The sequence below is a fragment of the Bos indicus genome, chromosome 19 (genome assembly GCF_029378745.1).
Source record: "Bos indicus isolate NIAB-ARS_2022 breed Sahiwal x Tharparkar chromosome 19, NIAB-ARS_B.indTharparkar_mat_pri_1.0, whole genome shotgun sequence".
NCBI lineage: Eukaryota > Metazoa > Chordata > Mammalia > Artiodactyla > Bovidae > Bos > Bos indicus.
Genome location: NC_091778.1, coordinates 8,147,987 through 8,168,898, shown reverse-complemented (window position 1 = coordinate 8,168,898; position 20,912 = coordinate 8,147,987). Strand labels below are relative to the sequence as shown.

The window sequence follows — 20,912 nt, the reverse complement described above, 5'->3', positions numbered from 1 at the left end:
ACATCAATAACCTCAGATAAGCAGATGATACCACTGTAATGGCAGAAAGCGAAGAGGAACTGAAGAGCCTCTTGATGAGGGTGAAGGAGGAGAGTGAAAGAGCCAGCTTAAGACTAAATACTAAAAAAACTAAGATCATGGCATCTGGCCCCATTACTTCATGGCAAATAGAAGGGGAAAATGTGGAAGTAGTGACAGACTTCCTTTTCTTAGGCCCCCAAATCACTGTGGATGGTGACTGCAACCATGAAATCAGAAGGCGATTGCTTCTTGACAGGAAGGCTATGCCAAACCTACACAGCATGTTGAGAAGCAGAGGCTTTACTCTGCCAACGAAGGTCCGTATAGCCAAGGCTATGGTATTCCCAGTGGTAACGTACAGTTGTGAGAACTGGACCATAAAGAAGGCAGAATGCCAAAGAATTGATGCCTTCAAACTGCAGTGCTGGAGAAGAATCCTGAAAGTCCCTTGGACAGGAAGGAGATCAACCCAGTCAATCTTAAGGGAAATCATCCTCAAGTACTTGTTGGAATGACGGGTTGGGAAAGCCCCTGATGCTGGGAAAGATTGAAGGCAGAAGGAGAATAGGGCATCAGAGGATAATAAGATGGCTGGATGGCATCATCGATGCAATGGACATAAACTTGGGCAAACCTCAGCAGATGGTGAGGAACAGGGAGGCCTGGCATTCTGCTGTCCACGGGGCTGCAAAGAGCTGGACATGACTTGGCGAATGGACAACACCAACACAGTTCTTTTATTGTATTGTTTAGCTAGGATTGCAGATTCAACTGTGATCCGCATGGACAAGCCTTGAGAATCATGGAGAATATTTTCTATACCTATACACTGACAGGTATAGACTCAGTATGTAACATTGGGACACACAGCAATGCCATGGACCCCACAGCTGAAATCTGTGAGCAGAAGGAGGGCATGCAGGTGTGCGCGCACACACACACACACACACACACACACAGGGGCACACATCCAAATGGCATCAGGACTGAGATCAAATTTACTTGGCTACTTCATTTTTAAGGCTGTCATTTTTCTGCAGACCAGAACAAAGGAAAGCTCAGGAGGACAAAGAAGTGCAAAGAAAGTCTTATTGCTTTTTTGAAGTCATCTGTGGAGGAGTCAATTGTTATCTAAATGTGATGTTGTTTACTTTGGGGGTCACGGTACACATGCCAGCTGGGATGGCCAGCAGTGACCTGTCACCATGTGAAAATGGAGCCCATGTACTTGGAGAAAGTCTGCTTTGTTATTTTTTCATCTGAAAGAAATTAACCAGCCCATTCAAGGCGACACAGGCTTAATGACAGTGACAAAAACGAGACGGCATTTTCTTTTTTTACTTCTCCAGCAGATGTCATAGGCAGTTTTGCTTTCCTGGACATCTAAAAAGATAAGCCCAAATGACTCTAATTTTCTAATGATCTCTTATATGAAAATAGAATTTATTTCCCTGTTTTGTGCCTGGTCCTTGCACCAACATAGCAATTTTAAGGGAATAGCCTCCTCATGGGGAGAAGGAAATGGCAACCCACTCCGGTATTCTTGCCTGGAGAATCCCAGGGACAGAGGAGCCTGGAGGGCTGCTGTCCATACAGTCGCACAGAGTCGGACAAAACTGAAGCGACTTAGCATGCATGCATGCACTGGAGAAGGAAATGGCAACCCACTCTCGTATTCTTGCCTGGAGAATCCCAGGGACAGAGGAGCCTGGTGGGCTGCTGTCTTTGGGGTCACACAGAGTCGAACACAACTGAAGTGACTTAGCAGCAGCAGCAGCAGCTGCCTCCTCATGACCTATTTCAGTGACCTACTCCACCTGTGGTATGTTGCTATGTTTGGATTTTAGGAAAGCCCATCAGAGATGGTCCCTGATTTATAAAATTGCTTGGCAAAATTGAAAACTTATGAGCAAAGAAAACATTGGTAGATTGAGTCTTTTATGAAATGCACCAAAAAGCCCATTACAGAAGAGCCTTCCCCATCGCAAGAGATTCACCTGGAGGGCAGGTGGCTGCCGGGGCCCTGCAGGTGAGTTCTGCCCATCAGCAGGGCATGTCCTGGAAAAGACCTGAGTGTAGAGTAGGGTAGGGTGTCAGCCCACTCTGAGTTCTCCAGAAAACCCTAATTTCATGTCTCCTCATTTATCAAATGAGAGGATTGAAAGACAACTTTATATTCATCGAGAACAAAACTGGGCAAAGATGAGGGTTTCTGTTTGTACCGAGTGAGCAGCCTCTGTGCACCATCCCCCGAGTTGAGAAGACTGAAACTAAAAAGAAACAACAGACTACCTTTCACTCACAAACAGCTCCGACCACAGACAGTAAATGAAGTCATGCATCTCCACGTATCAAGAGGGACCCATGGTTCTTGCTTTTTATTCTAAGAATTCACATAATTGGATTCTGAAAGTTAGAATCCACATCTATAGATTTGAAGGTAATAATTTACATCATTGGAGGAGTCTTCTCATGACCAAAGATTCATCAGAGCATTTTCTTAGTGGTGAGTATCACACCTAATTTGAGGTCACTTTGAATCATCTGATTTTGTAGAACCATCAGTGAAGTGAATTCTTGCTACAGCCCTGTCCTAGAGGGAAATGCTATTGATCATATAATGAGGTGGTTCTGGATCATTTTTAATTAAGGCCCTTGGAACCAGTCTAAGATCAGAGGCACTCTGACAGGTTCAGCTCTAAGGAGAGACAAGTATATTTTATACAAAATAGATACACTGCTAGCTAGAGTCAGACATTAAGGCAATTTTTTCCCAATTGAAGCAACTATGGTAGCTACAGAGACTTCTGATTCAGTGGCCTGATGTGTTTTATGCAAACTTTTATTGGGACATTCCTCAGACCTCCAGGGCATTCTAAATGTAGAAATGGGGTATTTAAAAAACTACATCTAGAAATCTCCTGAAAATTCTGCATTTCTACATGTCAAGGCTACACAGATGCTGTGATGCTCTTCATTTTAAAACATAGGGAACAGAATGATAAACACCATTAAGGAGGATGAATTGGGAATCATTATACTATGCTTCAGCTGCCTACACAGTCAAAATATTCAGTTGCAAAATATTCAGTTTTCCTTTATCTGTCTGAAATTTTTTGACAGTTGCCTCCAGAGACTCTGCGTTCTTCAGTATCACGCACATGTAACCTTTATAAGACAGAGCTGGATTCATTTTAACCTCGTCTCTGTCTCAGATGCTGCATTCAATTTGAGATTTCTCCGATGGTGAAAATGTATTTCTTTTAAGTGGCTCGTAGAATTAAAAAAAAAAAAATTGAGTTGGAGGTTCTGACAAACATCCAGATCAGCCAGCCTCACCCGATTCAATCCAAGATTTGACAAGTTGCTATACAGAAAAGCAGTCTTTTGGAGGCGAAACGGCTTGCCAGCGCGCGCGTCAACTCCGGGAGAGGGCAACGCACCAGCTGCCTGACCACTCAGGCTGCATCTCCAAGAGCAAAAAGGACTCTTCAGTTTCAGCACAGTGAACTTTCCCCCAGCTAATCAAAATGCCTCTTGCTTGGCCGATTGAAATACCCTCCAACCTGGTAAGGCTGCACCACTTTTCACCACTAACCTCTGCCCAGGGAGAAGTCAGTAAAGAAACAGAATGCAAATAAATTAGCATTCATCACTGCTGATCTAGTATAAATATTTATAAGGGAAAGATGCGGTGATTTTGAGCGATACCATGATTCTGGGCCTCTCATCAACGGTTAAAAACAGTCATACTTGGGAGATTGCACTTTGCATTTTTTTTTTTTTTCCATTTCACATCACCATAATCACCTAATAAATATTTAAATGGACCCATTTGCCGTAACTATAAAAGAACCGTGTAAACTTGTTGTCATCTAGACACATTAGCCGTGGTGGAGTCAATGAATTTCAACAGTCACTTAATACTGCAGCCATGAGCTACCTTAAAACTGCCAGCCCCGGCCTGCCAGGAAGCTACTGTAACAGCCCTGCTCACTAACTCCGAGCAAGACACGAGTTTCATTATGAATGCGCGCATTGCAGCTCTAATTAGGCCTGGGAGAAGTTTAACAACCATCCTACAGTCTTGCTGCTGACAAATATAAAAATAAAGCCTTGTTCGAATTAGCAACGTGAAGTGAGAAGGCCTGGAAGCACCGAGTGTCTGACGGGCCCTGGAACAGCTCTAACCTATAGTGAGGTTATTTTGGTTCATAAACTGCTAGTATGTTACCTGCAGGAGGTCGCCCCTGTAAAATGAATTATAGTCAGCTATATGTGATAATTAACCATGCATTAGCAAATATCTCGAAACAGGGAGGCTCTGTTTTCTCTGTATTTTGACTAATAAAAGCATGAATTTGTTCAACAAATGATCATTTAGGTTGTGGAATTCTAACCATATTGGAAGGACAGAGTGAGCAATGCAACATTGTGCCGGCCTCAGAGTTTCCTTACCCAAGCAGGCTGCTTAATAGGCTGGCTCCATACTATGATGCTATTCAGACTAAAAACCACAGCGCTGAGAAGACAAATACAATATACATTTAAAATAATATGAACCTTGTGCTCTTATTTACTTTAAAATCACCCTATATATGACAATTAAAAAAAAAACATGCATAACGTTCTATTTCAGAAAACAACTTTATATTTCATTAAAAATAATTTTGAAACAACTCCCATACCTTTACAACAATTAAAAAATACGTTTAACTGCACATTTTTTTTAGAGCGAGTTTCTAAGAATTTTCTTTAGAAGCCTTCAGACATGTTCTGAAAATCAAAATCAAACTCCAACATTAAAAAAAATACTGTCTTTTTGAATTAATTCATCATCCAAAAGAATACTCAGGAATACAGCTGGTAGGCATCAATGACTTGGAAAGAAGTGTTTTGGGTGCTGGATTAGAAGCAGAGGGGCAGGCTCTGGCAGGTTAATGAGAAGGGGTGTCATCTTTGATTGTCTGTCATTCACTGAGAGCTGGCCAGATGTTTCCACCATTGTAGGAAGCTGTGATCAGTGGTTGCCGGCAATAGGAGATGGCGATAATGCCTTAAAATTTACAAACTTTCCCCTTCCCCGCTCTTAGGACACTGATTGCTTTTGTATAAGAAGAAATATTCCTTGCTTCTTTTTTTCTTCTAACCTCGAAGTTAAAATGCATATTTATACATAGTATATATAAACACGTGTACACACACACACACACACACAGATCTAAAAATAATCCAGACAGACCACTAAGGCAGCTTCAGATTTTATCCCAAATATGTGACCCATAGTTCTGCTTTAAATAGTCTACCCAAACCCAATAGGTTGAGGTTATCCTTTCTGAGCAGTTTCAAGAGTTTATATGTTTATAGCCAAACTGTTTCCATGGGATATTAATAGGCGCTATGCTAAAAGAGTTCTGTGGTCAGATACATATGAGAATCTCTGGATTAAGTAAAGTGACATAGGTTTCTTTACTACAGGACTTCTCAGAGCCTTTTCTACCACCTTGGGAAATACTGGCCCAATGTAATCATTAGATATACATAGCTAGTTCTCACTGAAAAGAGAATCTAGCTTTATTAAAAAAAAAAAATCCCAATGATGCAGAGAGATGGAAAGAGATGTGGATTCTGAAGATCTCCTTGAAGGACCCTGTAGGCTGAGGCTTGAAGGGAAGTAAACGCATTAGTGACTCAGTTGTGTCTGACTCTTTGTGACCCCATGGACTGTGGGCTGCCAGGCTCCCCTGTCCATGGAATTCTCCAGGTAAGAACACTGGAGCGGGTAGCCATTCGTTTCTCCAGGGGCTCTTCCTGACCCAGGAGTCAAGCCTGGGTCTCTTGCATTGCAGGCAGCAGATTCTTTACTGTCTGAGTCACCAGGGGAGCCCAAGCTGAGACACAGCCTCCAGTCGCTCCAGGACAGAGCTCACTGCAGTCTGCAGAGCACGTCTAATCCTAAGTGGGGCTGAGGGCTTTCTTAGTTTGGCTAAGGGGCTATCCTCTTGATAATCGAAACATCCTTTAGTTGCGAGCCATTTACCCAGTTCCTGTTCTCAGGGACAATCACAAGGCAAACACATTTTGTCATCTCAGCAAAGAATCGCCTTTTCTCTTTCCATGTGACGTCACAGCATTTCTACTCTTAATCCTTGAGCACCTAACGAGGAAAGAACAGGTGGGGAGTCATCGGTGAAAACACACCCTACTCTACAGGATATTTCTGAGTTCAGATCGTCCATGCATCCTGGCCTGAAGCATGAGCGTCACCTTTTGGGGGAGATCTCTCTCTCATTTAACCTCCCGACATGCTGAGTGCTTAGAGCACCGGTTATAAACCCCTACGAAAGCAGAAACCAGCAAACTGAGTGAAGATCCAGAGAGATCTGTATTCAAATTGTGCTTCTGCCACATACCAGGGCAATATAATTTGCCTCCCTGGGCCACATTTTCCGTATCTGTAAAATCATGATAATAAGATAATACGTGCAAAGTGCTTGGCAAGCAGTAGGGGTTGAGTGAACAATGGTTATCCCTCACTCCCTGTCTCTTCCTGCCCAATACAGAAATTTATTCCACTATCATACCCAGTGCTCCGGGCCAACCTGGGCCTAGATGAGGTGCCCCTACTAAGAGGTAGAAATGTCTCAGCACACATGCGTGAACAATAGCTGCTCTTTCTGAGCATGTATAATGTCTATGCCCAGGCTTTGTGCAAAGCAGTTTTTAGCAGTGCATGTGTCCTATTTAATCTTAACAATCTCCCTATGATTTGGGGATGCCCTTTCTAGTCAACAAAAGTCAAAGATTAAAAAAAAAAAAAACAACCACATTCCTAGTGATGAATGTGGGCTCTTTCACCCCATTCTGCTGCCATCAGGACTGATGTTAAAGCGCTACACCTTCTCTACTGTTTATTCATGGGAACGGTATTACTGAGGGGGCTTGGGAGCGAGTGTTAACAGTGCCCCCTTTTGGTCTGTGAGAGCCTTACAGCCCATCTGGGAGAATTAGGTGTGAAGCCTCCTCAGGCTCTTTGCAAGCCCATTCAGGGTTATTTGTGTCTCATGCTGCTGTTGTCCCCTGGTCAGTCTGTATGTGGCTTTTACATTCCTTAATAAAGTAATAGACATGAAAGAATTCTGTGGCTGACGCCAGCAGCCACAGAGAACACCAAGTCTAAAGTCAGCTAAAGGTAAACATATGGAGCCATCCAAGGAATGTAGCAATAAAAATTGGAACATATGATGGAGCCTCCCCTCCCCCTTCTATTTTTCTGGGATAATTGTGTCAAGGAGGGGAAAAAGCCGCTCTTTGCAGACAGCAAGCCTTCATTGCGATCTGCTGTCTTCTGGCAGGGGGAGCCAGTCAAAGAATCTTTCAAGAAATAGTTAGCTTTTTTTCCTCCCGACTGAGTGTTCAACTACCAAAAATCTCTCAGATCAAATCCAAAGACAATTATTTATTTTCCAGACTTAATTTAATAGCAAAAACACCCCTGGAGGACTGAATGTGGTATTTGACTTTTATTTGGGCCACTCTGGGCATCACCAGCGCCTTTCTTCTCCAAAGTGTGACTTTGCAGCAAGCTCCGGGGCCCCCAGAGCTGTCCAGGGCTGCTGGCCGGGAGCCCCATTGCCCTCGCAACAGCGCCCCGGGGGCCGGGCCAGAGACAGCACATAAATAACGCTTCTCAGTGTAGGTTTGACTCGGTATTTCTTCTCCACGGCTCGTACTCTTCACTCTCATCGAGGGAAAACATGGCCCCAGTCTGTCCCCAGACCACCTTCCCAGCCTCGTCTGACGCCACAGTGGCCCCACCACGGGTCTGTTCTGCCCCGTCCCGCGGGGGAAATTGATGCTGGCCCTTCCCCTCTCCCTTTACTTCCTGCCCTGCTTTACGGCGTCCTAAAGCATCCCCGTCTTTACTCACGGCATGTGGTTTTAACATGTGCTATGGGCTTCCCTCGTGGCTCAGACGGTAAAGAGTCTGCCTGCAATGAGGGAGCCCTGGGTTCGATCCCTGGGTCGGGAACATCCCCTGGAGAAGGGAACGGCTACCCACTCCAGTATTCTTTCCTGGAGAATTCCATGGACAGAGGAGCCTGGCGGGCTACAGTCCATGGGGTCACAAAGAGTCAGACACGACTGAGTGACTTTCACTTCTGGGACTTCTGGGATGGAGTCTGAGAGATGGATTCAAATCCTGACTTCGTTACTTTCTAGAGAAAGTCTAGAGAGACTTGTTCTAGAGAAAGTCTTTCTGTGTGTTTCTTAACCTGTAGAATGGAAACTACAGTATACACAACAAACTTTATTTATGGGGCTTTGTCACCATGAAATGAGCACTTGATTTAGCCAGTATCTGGCATGTGATAAGCACTCCATAAATTTAGTTTTCATTATAATAATTATTAATCTCACAACAGAAATCCAACTCAAATTTCAAAAGACACATCAACCCCGTTTCCTCAGAGTGGGATCTGCAAGGGCTCCCCCTCTCCTTTCCCAGCCTTCTTTTTACTCAATTGTTCATCCATCTCTTAAGGTCTTAATTCCTCTATTTTACTATTTACTAAATTGACCTGACGGAGAAGGCAATAGCACCCCACTCCAGCACTCTTGCCTGGAAAATCCCATGGATGGAGGAGCCTGGTAGGCTTCAGTCCATGGGGTTGTGAAGAGTTGGACACGACTGAGCGACTTCCCTTTCACTTTTCACTTTCATGCATTGGAGAAGGAAATGGCAACCCACTCCAGTGTTATTGCCTGGAGAATCCCAGGGACGGTGGAGCCTGGTGGGCTGCCGTCTATGGGGTCGCACAGAGTCGGACACGACTGAAGCGACTTAGCAGCAGCAGCAATCTGACTTGAAATCACTTCATGCACTGAATAGCCATTTATTAGGTGCATCCAATGTGAAAAGCCCTTTGCTGGAGACAAAGATGGGCCAGGTATAGAACCTCCTTCCAAGGAGGCAAAGATATAAGGGAAGGCCTGGTCATGGTCGACCACAGTGCAACACTGAAAGTGCTAAATGCTATGAAGGTGAAAAAGTGAAAAGGTTAGTAGCTAAGTCAGGTCTGACTCTTCGTGACCCCACCGACTGTAGCCCAACAGGCTCCTCTGTCCATGGAACTGATTCTTTGTGACCCCATCGACTGTAGCCCAACAGGCTCCCCTGTCCATGGAATTCTCCAGGCAAGAATACTGGAGTGGGTAGCCATTCCCTTTTCCAGGGGATCTTCCCAACCCAGGGATGGAACCTGGGTCTCCTGCATTGCAGGCGGATTCTTAACCATTCACACCACCTGGGAAGCCCATGACATATAGGAGACAAATGCTATGAGACAAAAAAGTTTTGATTGGGTAGGGAGGGGTCTAGAGGAAGGAGAGGTCAGTGTCATTTGAGGTGAACAGCAAATGGCTTTTGGAAGAGATGGTGCTTTCAGTGGTTCCTTCAGGCTCGGAGTGCTTAGAGGTGGGGAGGAGATGGGAGAGGGGTAAAGTAGACTGGTGACTGGCTATCTGCCTCTGTCACTCCAATTCAGATGTGAGCTCCTGGAAGCCAGAGACCATTTCAGAAGTGCAGTTGTCACTAGGTGTGTTAAGGCAGGGGTCCCCACCACCGGGCCTCAGGCCAGTAGAGGTCTGAGGCCTGTTAGGAACCCGGCCACACAGAAGGAGGCGAGTGGCCAGTGAGCAAAGCTTCGTCTACCAGCCCCCATCAGTGGCATTACTGCCTGAACCGTCTCCCCTGCCACCCATCCATGGAAAAAGTGTCTTCCACGAAACCAGTCCCTAGTGCCAAAAACGTTAGGGACCGCTATGTTAAGTGGTTGTGGCCCGGCTATGAAGGGGAACTGAGTAAAGCACGGAGTAAAGGCTTGCGAGACTGACAGCATGGGGGGAAAAGGGATGATGGGTCCTTGAGGCTAGGCGCAGGCAGACAGAGCAAAACATTAATCTCAGGGGAAGGCTCCGTACACTCCAGGTGATATTCTAATCCATGACATCCAACCCGAGGGGTAGGGTGAGTGCATATTCTCCTATGCCTCTGGAAAAATAGAAGTGGGTCAGGAACTGGCAGAGATCCTGAAGAGGGTTCAGGTCAGTTCAGTCGCTTAGTCATGTCCGACTCTTTGCAACCCCATGAATTGCAGCACGCCAGGCCTCCCTGTCCATCACCAACTCCCGGAGTTCACTCAGACTCACGTCCATCGAGTCAGTGATGCCATCCAGCCATCTCATCCTCTGTCGTCCCCTTTTCCTCCTGCCCCCAGTCCCTCCCAGCATCAGAGTCTTTTCCTATGAGTCAACTCTTCGCATGAGGTGGCCAAAATACTGGAGTTTCAGCTTCAGCATCATTCCTTCCAAAGAACACCCAGGACTGATCTCCTTTAGAATGGACTGGTTGGATCTCCTTGCAGTCCAAGGGACTCTCAAGAGTCTTCTCCAACACCACAGTTCAAAAGCATCAATTCTTCGGTGCTCAGCCTTCTTCACAGTCCAACTCTCACATCCATACATGACCACAGGAAAAACCATAGCCTTGACTAGACAGACCTTTTTCTTGGCAAAGAAATTCTCTGCTTTTGAATATGCCATCTCGGTTGGTCATAACTTTCCTTCCAAGGAGTAAGCGTCTTTTAATTTCATGGCTGCAGTCACCATCTGCAGTGATTTTGGAGCCCAAAAAATAGGCTGGGCTTTAAACTCCAGCCCTAAGGACCTTGGAAGGAAGGTAGTGGACTGAGTGAACTGGTTCTGTGAGGGCTCAGATGGGACCCAGCACCAGGACCATGCTTGTAGGCCACCACGTTGAGTCTCTGGGCAGCGGCTGCTTGAATGTGTGTGTGGACTACAGTGATGCCGAACAGTGAAGCATGGGTTTTGGAGCCATCAGACCTAGATTCAGCTAATAAGCACTGTGACGTAGCAGACCATCCTCAGTGCTTTCATCTGTCAGACGTGTCAACTCACACACATTATATTAGGATCGAAAGAGATAATTATGTAAAGGGCCTAAAGTACGATCCACACACCAGCAGTATTGGCATCACCTGGGCACCTGCTAGAAACGGCCTCAGGCCCTACCCCCGACCTACAGCATCAGAAACTGTATTTTAAGTGGACCCCCAGGTGACTCCTATGCACCTTGCATGCGTGCATGCTACTTTGCTTCAGTTGTGTCTGACTCTGCAGCCCTATATACTATATACTGTAGCCTTCCGGGCTCCTCTGTCCAGGAGATTCTCCAGGCAAGAACACTGGAGTGGATTGCCATGCCCTCCTCCAGGGGATCTTCCCAACCCAGGCATCGAACCCACGTCTCTTATGTCTCCTGCATTGGCAGGCAGGTTCTTTACCACGAGCACTGCCTGGGAAGCCTATCCTATGCAGCTTAGAGTTTGTGAAACACTGGACTAGATTAGTAGGTGCTCAACATCGCATGCCTCTGGCCTGCTGGTCGCCAGGTGTGACTAACTCAGCCAAGATTCAGAGCAGAAGAGATGCTCTCAGAGGGGTCCTTACTGGTTCCAGGTCTTAGTGGGTCTGACCTTCATAAGTTCCTGTAGAGCCTGCCCAGTGCCACACACACACTCGCATGTGATGCACGTTGGGCCTTCTTGAGCAGTGAGGGCTCTCACTTTATGTCTAATGACTCCTATTTTTGCCTCATTCTGTTGGTTTCCATCCCAGCACACCTTGCCATTCCACAATTTCAAACGTGCTTTCCACCCGCTGTGCTGGGAACACTTCAACCCGGCTGTCCTGCCTCTCTCTGGATAAAAGCCCACACTCTGGGTGGAGTGAAAACCCCCTGTGTCCTGGTGGGCGGCCCGGGTTGGGGGCTCTGCTCGAACCAGAGAACGCAGTCACCAAGTGTCCTTCCACACTTTCTGCTCCGGCCCATCCGATGTTTCTGGCACATTGCCCCAACACCTCTGAGCCCAAATCATCATCAAACCGAGCCATTAAAGTCCACTCTGTGTAAGATCAGCTCCAGTCCTCCAGAGGTGCTCAAAGCAGAAGCTGTGCTGTACTCGCAGGCTTCGCGGATGTACGATGCAGTCAGCCTGGACCACACCACGCAGGGAGAGAGAGGTAAGCACTGGCTACGGAACACAGCTGGTGGGTCTAGCACGGGCTTAAATGCCTTGGACCACGTATTTAGCCACTTATTATGTGATCTTGGCTTCCCTGGTGGCTCAGAGGGTAAAGAATCTCCCTTATGTGATCTTGAGTAAGTAACCTATCCGACCCAAGCCTCAGTTTCCCTCTGTACAAAGTGGGGAAATAATTATACAGGATTCAATGATATCATCCAACCAACATGGTTAGTATAGTTCCTGGCATATTATGAGTACTCAATAAATGTTTGCTATTAATATTAGACTCACCTTATACAAAGAGGTTACTCTCTGCCCTTCTTTTCCCATTTAATAAGCAAACAGACAGCTCAGACTTGGAAGGGAGTTCTGGTGAGCTCCACCCAAATGGAAGCCAAGTGGTGCCTCATAATCCCTGAAAAAACAACAGGTAACCTCCAAACTACACACCCCGAGGAGCCAAGACCAATGCTTTAGTGCCCATTAGTCCCCGTTTGGCTTTCTATAGGAAATATGACCACTTTTTTTCAGCGACTGTAATTTGTGGATTAATTAGACTATTTGATTTTCTTTTTCTTTCTTTCTGATGGCCAGAGGGCCTCATTAGCACCTCTATTAGCGTTTGGTCAGGGAAGAAGAAAGCAGTGGTAAGTTCCAATAGCCTGAAGCAGAGAAAAGAGGAGGGCCTGAGTTAGGTTTTCTCTCTGGATCCTGAGTTTGAGGTGTAGGCAGGGGTGAACAGTTTAGCCATTCGCCCATTGCACGTTACCTGAGTCCCTGCTGTGTGCAGGGTGTGGTTCCAGTGGTTGTAGGGAGGGGAGGAAGAAAACTACGCTTGGGGACAATGAGAAAGGTACATGGAAAAAAAAAGAAAAAACTACCAGGTGGAAGTCAGTGGCAAGAACAAAGCAATCGCATTCACCTCTGCTTCCTGAGCGTTAGTTTCCTCTTCTTCTAGATGAAGATATGGGACCATAGCAAAATTAGACTTTTAAGCTTGAAAGGGAGCATGTGTGTGTGTGCGTTAAAATGATTAGGTCACTTCTGTCGTGTCCGACTCTTTGCGAATCTATGGCCTGTAACCCGCCAGGCTCCTCTATCCCTGGGATTCTCCAGGCAAGCATACTGGAGTGGGTTGCCATGCCCTCCTCCAGGGAATCTTCCCGACCTAGGGATCAAACCCACATCTCTTACTTCTCCTGCATTGGAAGGCGAGTTCTTTACCACTGGCGCCACCTGGGAAGCCCCTGGCAGGGACCACAGAGGTCTACTATACCAATATTATTTTCTGTTAGAAAATAATGACATATCAGGGGTTGACAGATCTCCAGAGATAGGACACTTATTCTCTCAGGAGAGAGCTCTTAGTTGTATTAAGATTTTATTTTACTAAAAAATAAATCTCCCTATAACTTCCTCCTCATGGTATCATTTCTGAAAGCTGGCCAATGCTCAGAAAGCCAGTACTCAGAATGGCCAGTTCTTCTAGTGGTAGATTCCTTCTATTCCAGTTTTCAGAAAGCCAGTCTGTTAAATGGCCACACCTGATTTTCAGCTGGTAGGTCTCAGTATGACTATGTCAGTTGTTAAAGCACTGCTGTATCAGTGATTGATAACAACAGTTCAACTTACTTCCTCCAGAGGCCCCCACTACTACCCTGGTATCCTGGCACCTTCCCAATCAACCTCATTAACCTTTTCATGATCCAGAAAGCAAAGATTTAGTGCCTTGGAACATCAATAAGATCCTCAAGTCTCTATGCCAACCCTATCTCCAATATACCTTCTGCTTGGTCCTTGCTTACATTGTACTGATTGCTAGTATTTTTATATCTCTCCTATGAATGATCTCTTTACCTTTTATTCTCTGGACCAAATCGGCTAAACATAAGGATCTTTGTGTATTTGAGGACAGCTGTCCAATCTGCTAACTCTGAATATTCCCATTCTCTCTCTCCTTGACACTCTCCTTCTGAATGTGTTGCATTTGGCCACTCTGCTGCTTTGGTGTGATATTCCTGGTGGAAGTTGAATTGCACAGAATGGAGCAGAAATCCCCTTGCCCTTGTAGTGGATCCTTTACCTCTAGCAGTGTAGACACAGATAATGTCACCCCTAAGAAGCGTATCAGATATAAAATTCCAAGAGACCAAAGAGGGCCAAAACACAAGGCATTGCACGACAAATGTCCAGTTCAAGATTACGCGATTGTGCACTCTTAGCTTATGGGAGTGGGGATCGTTAACAGCTAGGGTGTCGATTCTCCGGAGGTTGTTTAATTGAGAATATTGAGGAGGAGCAGAGAAAAATGATTAGAGGTGGAGGAAACTACATGAGCAAGAGAGAGAAAGCAAGGACATCCCCAGAATGACTTTAGGAAAGAGTGAGTCAAGCACAATGGAACAAGATCTTCTTTAAGGAACTAAGGAGAGATTGAGAAGGTGAAGAGGTGGGGTAGGGTGAGGGTCTAGACATGATTTTGCAATGTGGAGTCACAAACATTTTTAACTGGGTAGGGATATGGTCGAAATGAAGTTCTAAGAAAAATATAATACTAAGTTTTATGACAAAGGGACTAGAAGGGCAGGGGTGTCAGTTAAAATGTCAGGGGGAAAGAGAGAGAAAGAGATAAACCAAAAGAGCATTAAAAACTTGGAAAAGATGTGGATGAATGTCTAAGTGGAAAATAGTAGATGGAGTAGGATGGGGTAAGGTTGCAGGAATAAAGAAAATACTATAAATACTATACTTCTGAGTGTAGGGGACTGGAAGAATAAGTAGCATCCAGAGAAGAACAAAATATTCCAGAAAGGGAGCCTGATATTAACAGCTTCTTTTTTTTTTTTTGATATTAGCAACGTAATACACACATCTGAATTCAGTGTGATGGTGAAATCCTCTTTAGAGGTGTTAAGAAGTTGGAATTCTGAAACAAGTAGTACATTCCAGGAAATTCTCTGTTAGGGTAGATTACTCATTTCATGTTAGCTTTCTGCTTTTCTTTTCTTTTCATGTCAGTCTAAGTATTACCTGACAGAGCTAGGGTAACTATGGGAGGCTATTTCCTGGGATACAAGGGTCCTAAGTGTTAGATTTAGTTGGGAATGAAATATCCCAAGATTACCAATGGCCATTCTGATAGAAAGTATTGTAATAAGAAGCAAAGTCAACACCAGGAAGAAAATGTGATGAGTCAAGTTCAAAAGGGCTTAAGAGGATGGGGAAATTTGGTTATGGAAGAACAGGATGCAGTGAAATATTAATAGATTGTCAAACAGTGTAAACCCAAGGCTGTGAATGGCAGGCTGATGCCAGGGAACTCCCTTTTCTGGAATGATAATTTCAGTGATGACAACAGCAGGTGATTAAAATATAGCTGAGTTGGGTGATAGAGGTGGAGAACCTGTGTTGAAAGAATGAGTACATGTTGATGATGGAATAATGCAGCATCATTTGAGAATTAGACTCAGGGATAGGAAACCCGGGTAGCTGTTTGAGCTTAAGCAAATGGGCACAACATTCCTGCCAGCAGTTAAAACATAAGACAGAAGGATTTGGCTAATACATACTGCCTGGTTGTGTGGATTCAAACAGTGAGTGCTACCTTTTTTTGGGAGCTGACTGAATGCCAAGTGAGGTGCTGATTTCTTTTTATATGGTATTTCTTGTACTTGCAACAATGTTGACAACTAAGATGAGGAAACTGAAGTTTAAAATGATTAAAGAACTTCATCTAGAAATTGACAGGTCCAGAATGTAGTTTATGATTTTCTGTAACGCCAGGCTTAGTAAAGCTTTCAACATATTGCTCAAATCTGCGTACAAAGAGTATGGGGAAAATTATTAAATTATGATTGAACTTAAAGCATAAGTCATTACCCTGACACTGTACTGAATTCGTACCAACAGTACTTAAATATGCGTCAAGTTTTCCTATCAAAGACAAAACAGCACTTGTCAAATGTGCCCTTTCCTGGCTTGTTACAGCCCTGCTCAGGGGTCTGCTCCACGCGGCTTCACAGGGTCAGAACCTTTCGCCTCCATCCCATCATTTTCTATTGGCTGTTGGGCCCCGCCACACTGCTGCACCACAGAGCTTTCCAGAAGGTCACCAGGGACTTCTGAGACTCTCGATCCACAGCGCCTTCACTCTCCTTGCCCTCTGTGGGGCATTCAGAACTGTTGACAGCTCCCTTCCTTGAAATGCACTTTTGGCTTCAGGAACTTTATACACCCCTGGTTTTCTTATTTATTTACTTGGCAGCTTCTTTGCAGTCTCATCTCTGCTTTTCTGTCTCTAAAAGTCAAAATTCCTCAAGGTCCAGCCCTAGGGTCCTTCTCACGTCGATTTTACCCCGCCCCTCGGCAATGCCCACGATTTTAGTTATCATCTATGTGACCATCCCCAATTTATATATATATAGTTCAGATCTCTGTTTTAAACTTCAGATTCACATGCTGGACTGTTCATTACATGTCTTACAGATCCTTGTGGATCAACATGCTCATAACTGAAATCATCTTTTTCCATCTTTTGCCTACCTTTTCCAGCTCTCAAACCTCCATGGTCCTTATCTCAAGAGATAATGGCAAGCTGTCCTCTACTTGCCAAAGTGTGAACCCTTTCCCTGAATTCCTTTCTGCATCAAATTAACCAGTAAGGTGTCTTGATTTTAATTCTTAAATATCTTTCAAATCAACAGATTTTAAGTTCTGTGAGGGCAGAGACAAACTCTTTTGCTCACAGCAGTAAACTCAGTACAATGAGTACTGAGTACAGTGAAGCTTCAATAAATATTTGTGGATTAAATGAATAAATAAGTGACTCAATCTATTCACTTCTTACTTGTTTTCTCTACTGCTCTTCCAATACAAGCTACCATTATTTCTCAGCTGGGTTGTTGCTGCTGCTGCTGCTGCTAAGTCGCTTCAGTTGTGTCCGACTCTGTGCGACCCCATAGACGGCAGCCCACCAGGCTCCCCTGTCCCTGGGATTCTCCAGGCAAGAACACTGGAGTGGGTTGCCATTTCCTTCTCCAATGCATGAAAGAGAAAAATGAAAGTGAAGTCACTCAGTCGTGTCCAACTCCTAGCGACCCCATGGACTGCAGCCTACCAGGCTCCTCCATCCATGGGATTTTCCAGGCAAGAGTACTGGAGTGGATTGCCATTGCCTTCTCTGCTCAGCGGGGTTACTTATCTCAATTTGTTGCTGGGAGGATTAAATGTATGTTAATATATGTAAGACACTGAAATAGTGTCTGGAGTATTGTAAGCCCTCAACAAATGTTAGCTGTCATCAGCAGTAGCAATAGTAGTAGCAGTGAGGGTATGCATACTGATAAGGGACATACAGAAATGTGTTGTCAGAGTTTCTAAGGTAGAAATGCATCTACTTAATTTTATAACAGAGATATTCAATCCTATGCAAGTCAGACATAACAAGTAAATGAAAGGACTTTGTGGGAAAACTGAAATCCTCACACATTATTGATGGAAATGTAAATTAGTGTGGCCACATCAGAAAGCACTTCAGCAAGTAGTTCCTTAAAAGGTTAAATGTAGATTTCCTATAGATCCAGCAATTCCATCCCTAGACATCTATGCAAGAGAAGTGAAAACATATGGCCCCCTAAATACGTGTACATGACTGTTCCCTGTAGTGTTCGTCATAATAGCCAATAGAGCAAACAATCTAAATGTCCATCAATTGGTAGGTGGATTTTTTCAGTTTTGAAAAACGTATTTATTTATTTTTTTGTATTGGGGTATAGCTTATTAACTATTTTGTGAAAGTTTCAGGTGAACAGCAAAGGGACTCAGTCATATATATATACATGTATATATTCTCACCTAAACTCCCCTCCCATCCAGGCTACCACATAACACTGAGCAGAGTTCCATGTGCTATCCAGTAGGTCCTTGTTGACTATCCATTTTAAATATTGCAGAGTGTATATGTCCATCTGAAACTGCCTAACTATCCTGTCCCCCCATCCCTCCCACCAGCAATCATAAGTTCATTCTCTAAGCCAGTGAGTCTCTTTCTGTTTTATAAGTTCATCTATATCATTTATTTTTAGATTCCACATATAAGGGATTTCCTTCTCTGTCTGACTTACTTCACTCGGCATGACAATCTCTAGATCCATCCATGTTGCTGCGAATGACATTATTTCATTCTTTTTTGTGGCTGAGTAATATTTCATTGTACATATGTACCCCATCCTCTTTATCCATTCCTCTGTCAATGGATGTTTAGGTTGCCTTCACGTCTTGGCTATTGTAAACAATGCTGCAATAAACTTTGGGATGCATGTATCCTTTCATATCATGTTTTTCATATCATATCTGGATATATAGCCTATAGTGTAATTGTAGGGTCATATGGTAGCTCATTTGTTTATTTTTGTTTTTAATCTCCATTTTTATGGAAGATGGATCAAAAAAGATATAACTGTGATTTATGCCAGAGAGTGTTCTTCTGCCTATGTTATCCTCCAGAAATTTTATAGCGTCTGGTCTCATATATAGGTGTTAATCTATTTTGAACTTATTTTTGTGTATGATGTTAAAGAATGATCAGAAATCTGTTGCATTTCTATACACTAACGATGAAAGATAAGAAAGAGAAATTCAATAAACAATTCCACTTACCATCACATCAAAAAAAAAACAAAAATAACTAGGCATAAACCCACCTAAGGAGACAAAAGACCTCTCTGAAAACCATGACATCATTGAAAGAAATCAAGGATGACATAAATGGATAGAAAGACATGCCATGTTCATGGATTGGAAGAATCAGTATTATCAAAATGATTATACTACCCAAGGCAAACTACAGGTTCAATGCATTCTCTGTCAAATTACCAATGGCAATTTTTCACTGACTAGAACAACAATGGAGAAGGCAATGGCACCCCACTCTAGTACTCTTGCCTGGAAAATCCCATGGATGGAGGAGTCTGGTGGGCTGCAGTCCATGGGGTCGCTAAGAGTCGGACACAACTGAGCGACTTCACTTTCACTCTTCACTTTCATGCATTGGAGAAGGAAATGGCAACCCACTCCAGTGTTCTTCCTGGAGAATCCCAGGGACAGGGGAGCCTGGTGGGCTGCTGTCCATGGGGTTGCACAGAGTCAGACACAATTAAAGCAACTTACTTACCAGAACAACAACAACAAAAATCTCAAAATTTTATGGAGACACAAAAGACCCTGAAAAGCCAAAGAAATCTTGAGAAAGAAAAACGGAGCTGGAGGAATCAGGCTCCCTGACTTCAGACTATACTACAAAGCTACAGTCATCAAAACAGTACGGTGCTGGCACAAAACTAGAAATATAGATCAATGGAACAGGGTAGAAAACCCATAAATAAACCCATGAGCCTATTGCCAATTAATTTATGACAAAGTAAGCAAGACTACATAATGTTGAAAAGACTGTCTCTTCAACAAATGGTGCTGGGAAAAGTGAACAGGTACATATAAAAATATGAAATTAGACCATTCTTTCACACCATACACAAAGACAGATGGATTTAAAAAATCCCTGAAAATGGGTCATCCATACAATGGATAGCTATACAAGGAAATTTTATTTCAACAACAGAAAGTACTGAAACATGCAGGTGATGAACTGAGTTTTGAGAGGTTTCCATTCCTCATACAGGCCAATGCCTCCTATATAAATTAGTCAGCATATTTGGGAAACTGAACTTTCAATGTTGGTCTCAAAAATGCAGCAATGTAGGTAGTAGACAAGGTAGTAAAGAGACAGACCAGGCACTCTGACTCCAGCCTTGATATCCAGAGGTCCAGGAATTTCCCATGACTTAGAGTAGCCACCAGCACTCTCCTTACAATAATTAAGAAAACTTAGAATCCTTTGAATTAATCCCCAGTGATAATGCAGATTTTAAGAATTATCCTTTCCTCTCATATGCTGGATCATTAACTTCCTAGATATTAGATTTTTGAATTTTAATACTAGGTCCTTTATAACATGCACCGAACCAAATGAAGAGTGTATGTGACTTGGGGAGGGACAAGCCTTCAAATGAGCTCATTATTTTTCAACTAAATTTTTTCATTTTATTTTATTATTTTTTTTAATTGGCAGATAATTGCTTTACAACATTCTGTTAGTTTTTATTTAAGAATTATATGAGTCATAAACTTCAAATTCAGTTATTTCCCTAGGAGTTAAAATTGTTTGGCATACATTCTTCAATTCAGATATAAGGACTGTTAAAAATACGTAATTTTGTTCTTGGGAGTGCAACTTACTTTTCTCATGCTTTATTTTGGAGACAGTCCTGTCGCATTCACCAGGTTCTGCTTCCTATCCCATTTCATGGATAACAGGCTCAAGTCCCTGCAACCATTCTTCATTACAAGCAATGCTTCAGCAGATATTCTTGTCTGTGGATCTCCATACATATATGCTAGTGAATTGATGAGTCAATGAACACAATGTTTTAAATTTTAATAGAGCTGTATTGATTTCTGTGGCCACTGTAACAAATTGCCAGAAACTAGTGGTTTGCAGCAGCACAAATTTATTATTATATCTTGTTATATCTTATTATCTATATCTTATATCTTATCATTATATCTTATTATATCTTAAAGAGTTTTGCAAGTTGTAAGTCTGACATTGGTCTCACAGGGGTGAAACCTAGGCTCTTAACACTGTAACTGCATTTCTTACTGGGGGCTCTGGGAGATAGTCCTTATCTCCACCTTTTCTAGCTTCTGAAGTCTGTCCACACTCCT

The 20,912-nt window shown here is 43.6% G+C and overlaps 1 protein-coding gene across 3 annotated transcripts in view; it reads right to left on the bottom strand.

The window, feature by feature from the left end:
- The window catches only part of ANKFN1 (ankyrin repeat and fibronectin type III domain containing 1), a 486,838-nt gene that overhangs the window by 409,840 nt on the left and 56,086 nt on the right, over positions 1-20,912 (bottom strand). The window contains exon 2 of one of the 3 annotated variants that reach the window (XM_070772498.1): positions 12,423-12,546. The exons of the other annotated variants lie outside the window; for them this stretch is intronic. Coding sequence (XP_070628599.1) covers positions 12,423-12,461 — 39 coding nt within the window. The 5' untranslated portion in view covers positions 12,462-12,546. The remainder of the gene's footprint in view (positions 1-12,422; positions 12,547-20,912) is intronic. 3 annotated transcript variants of the gene reach the window in all.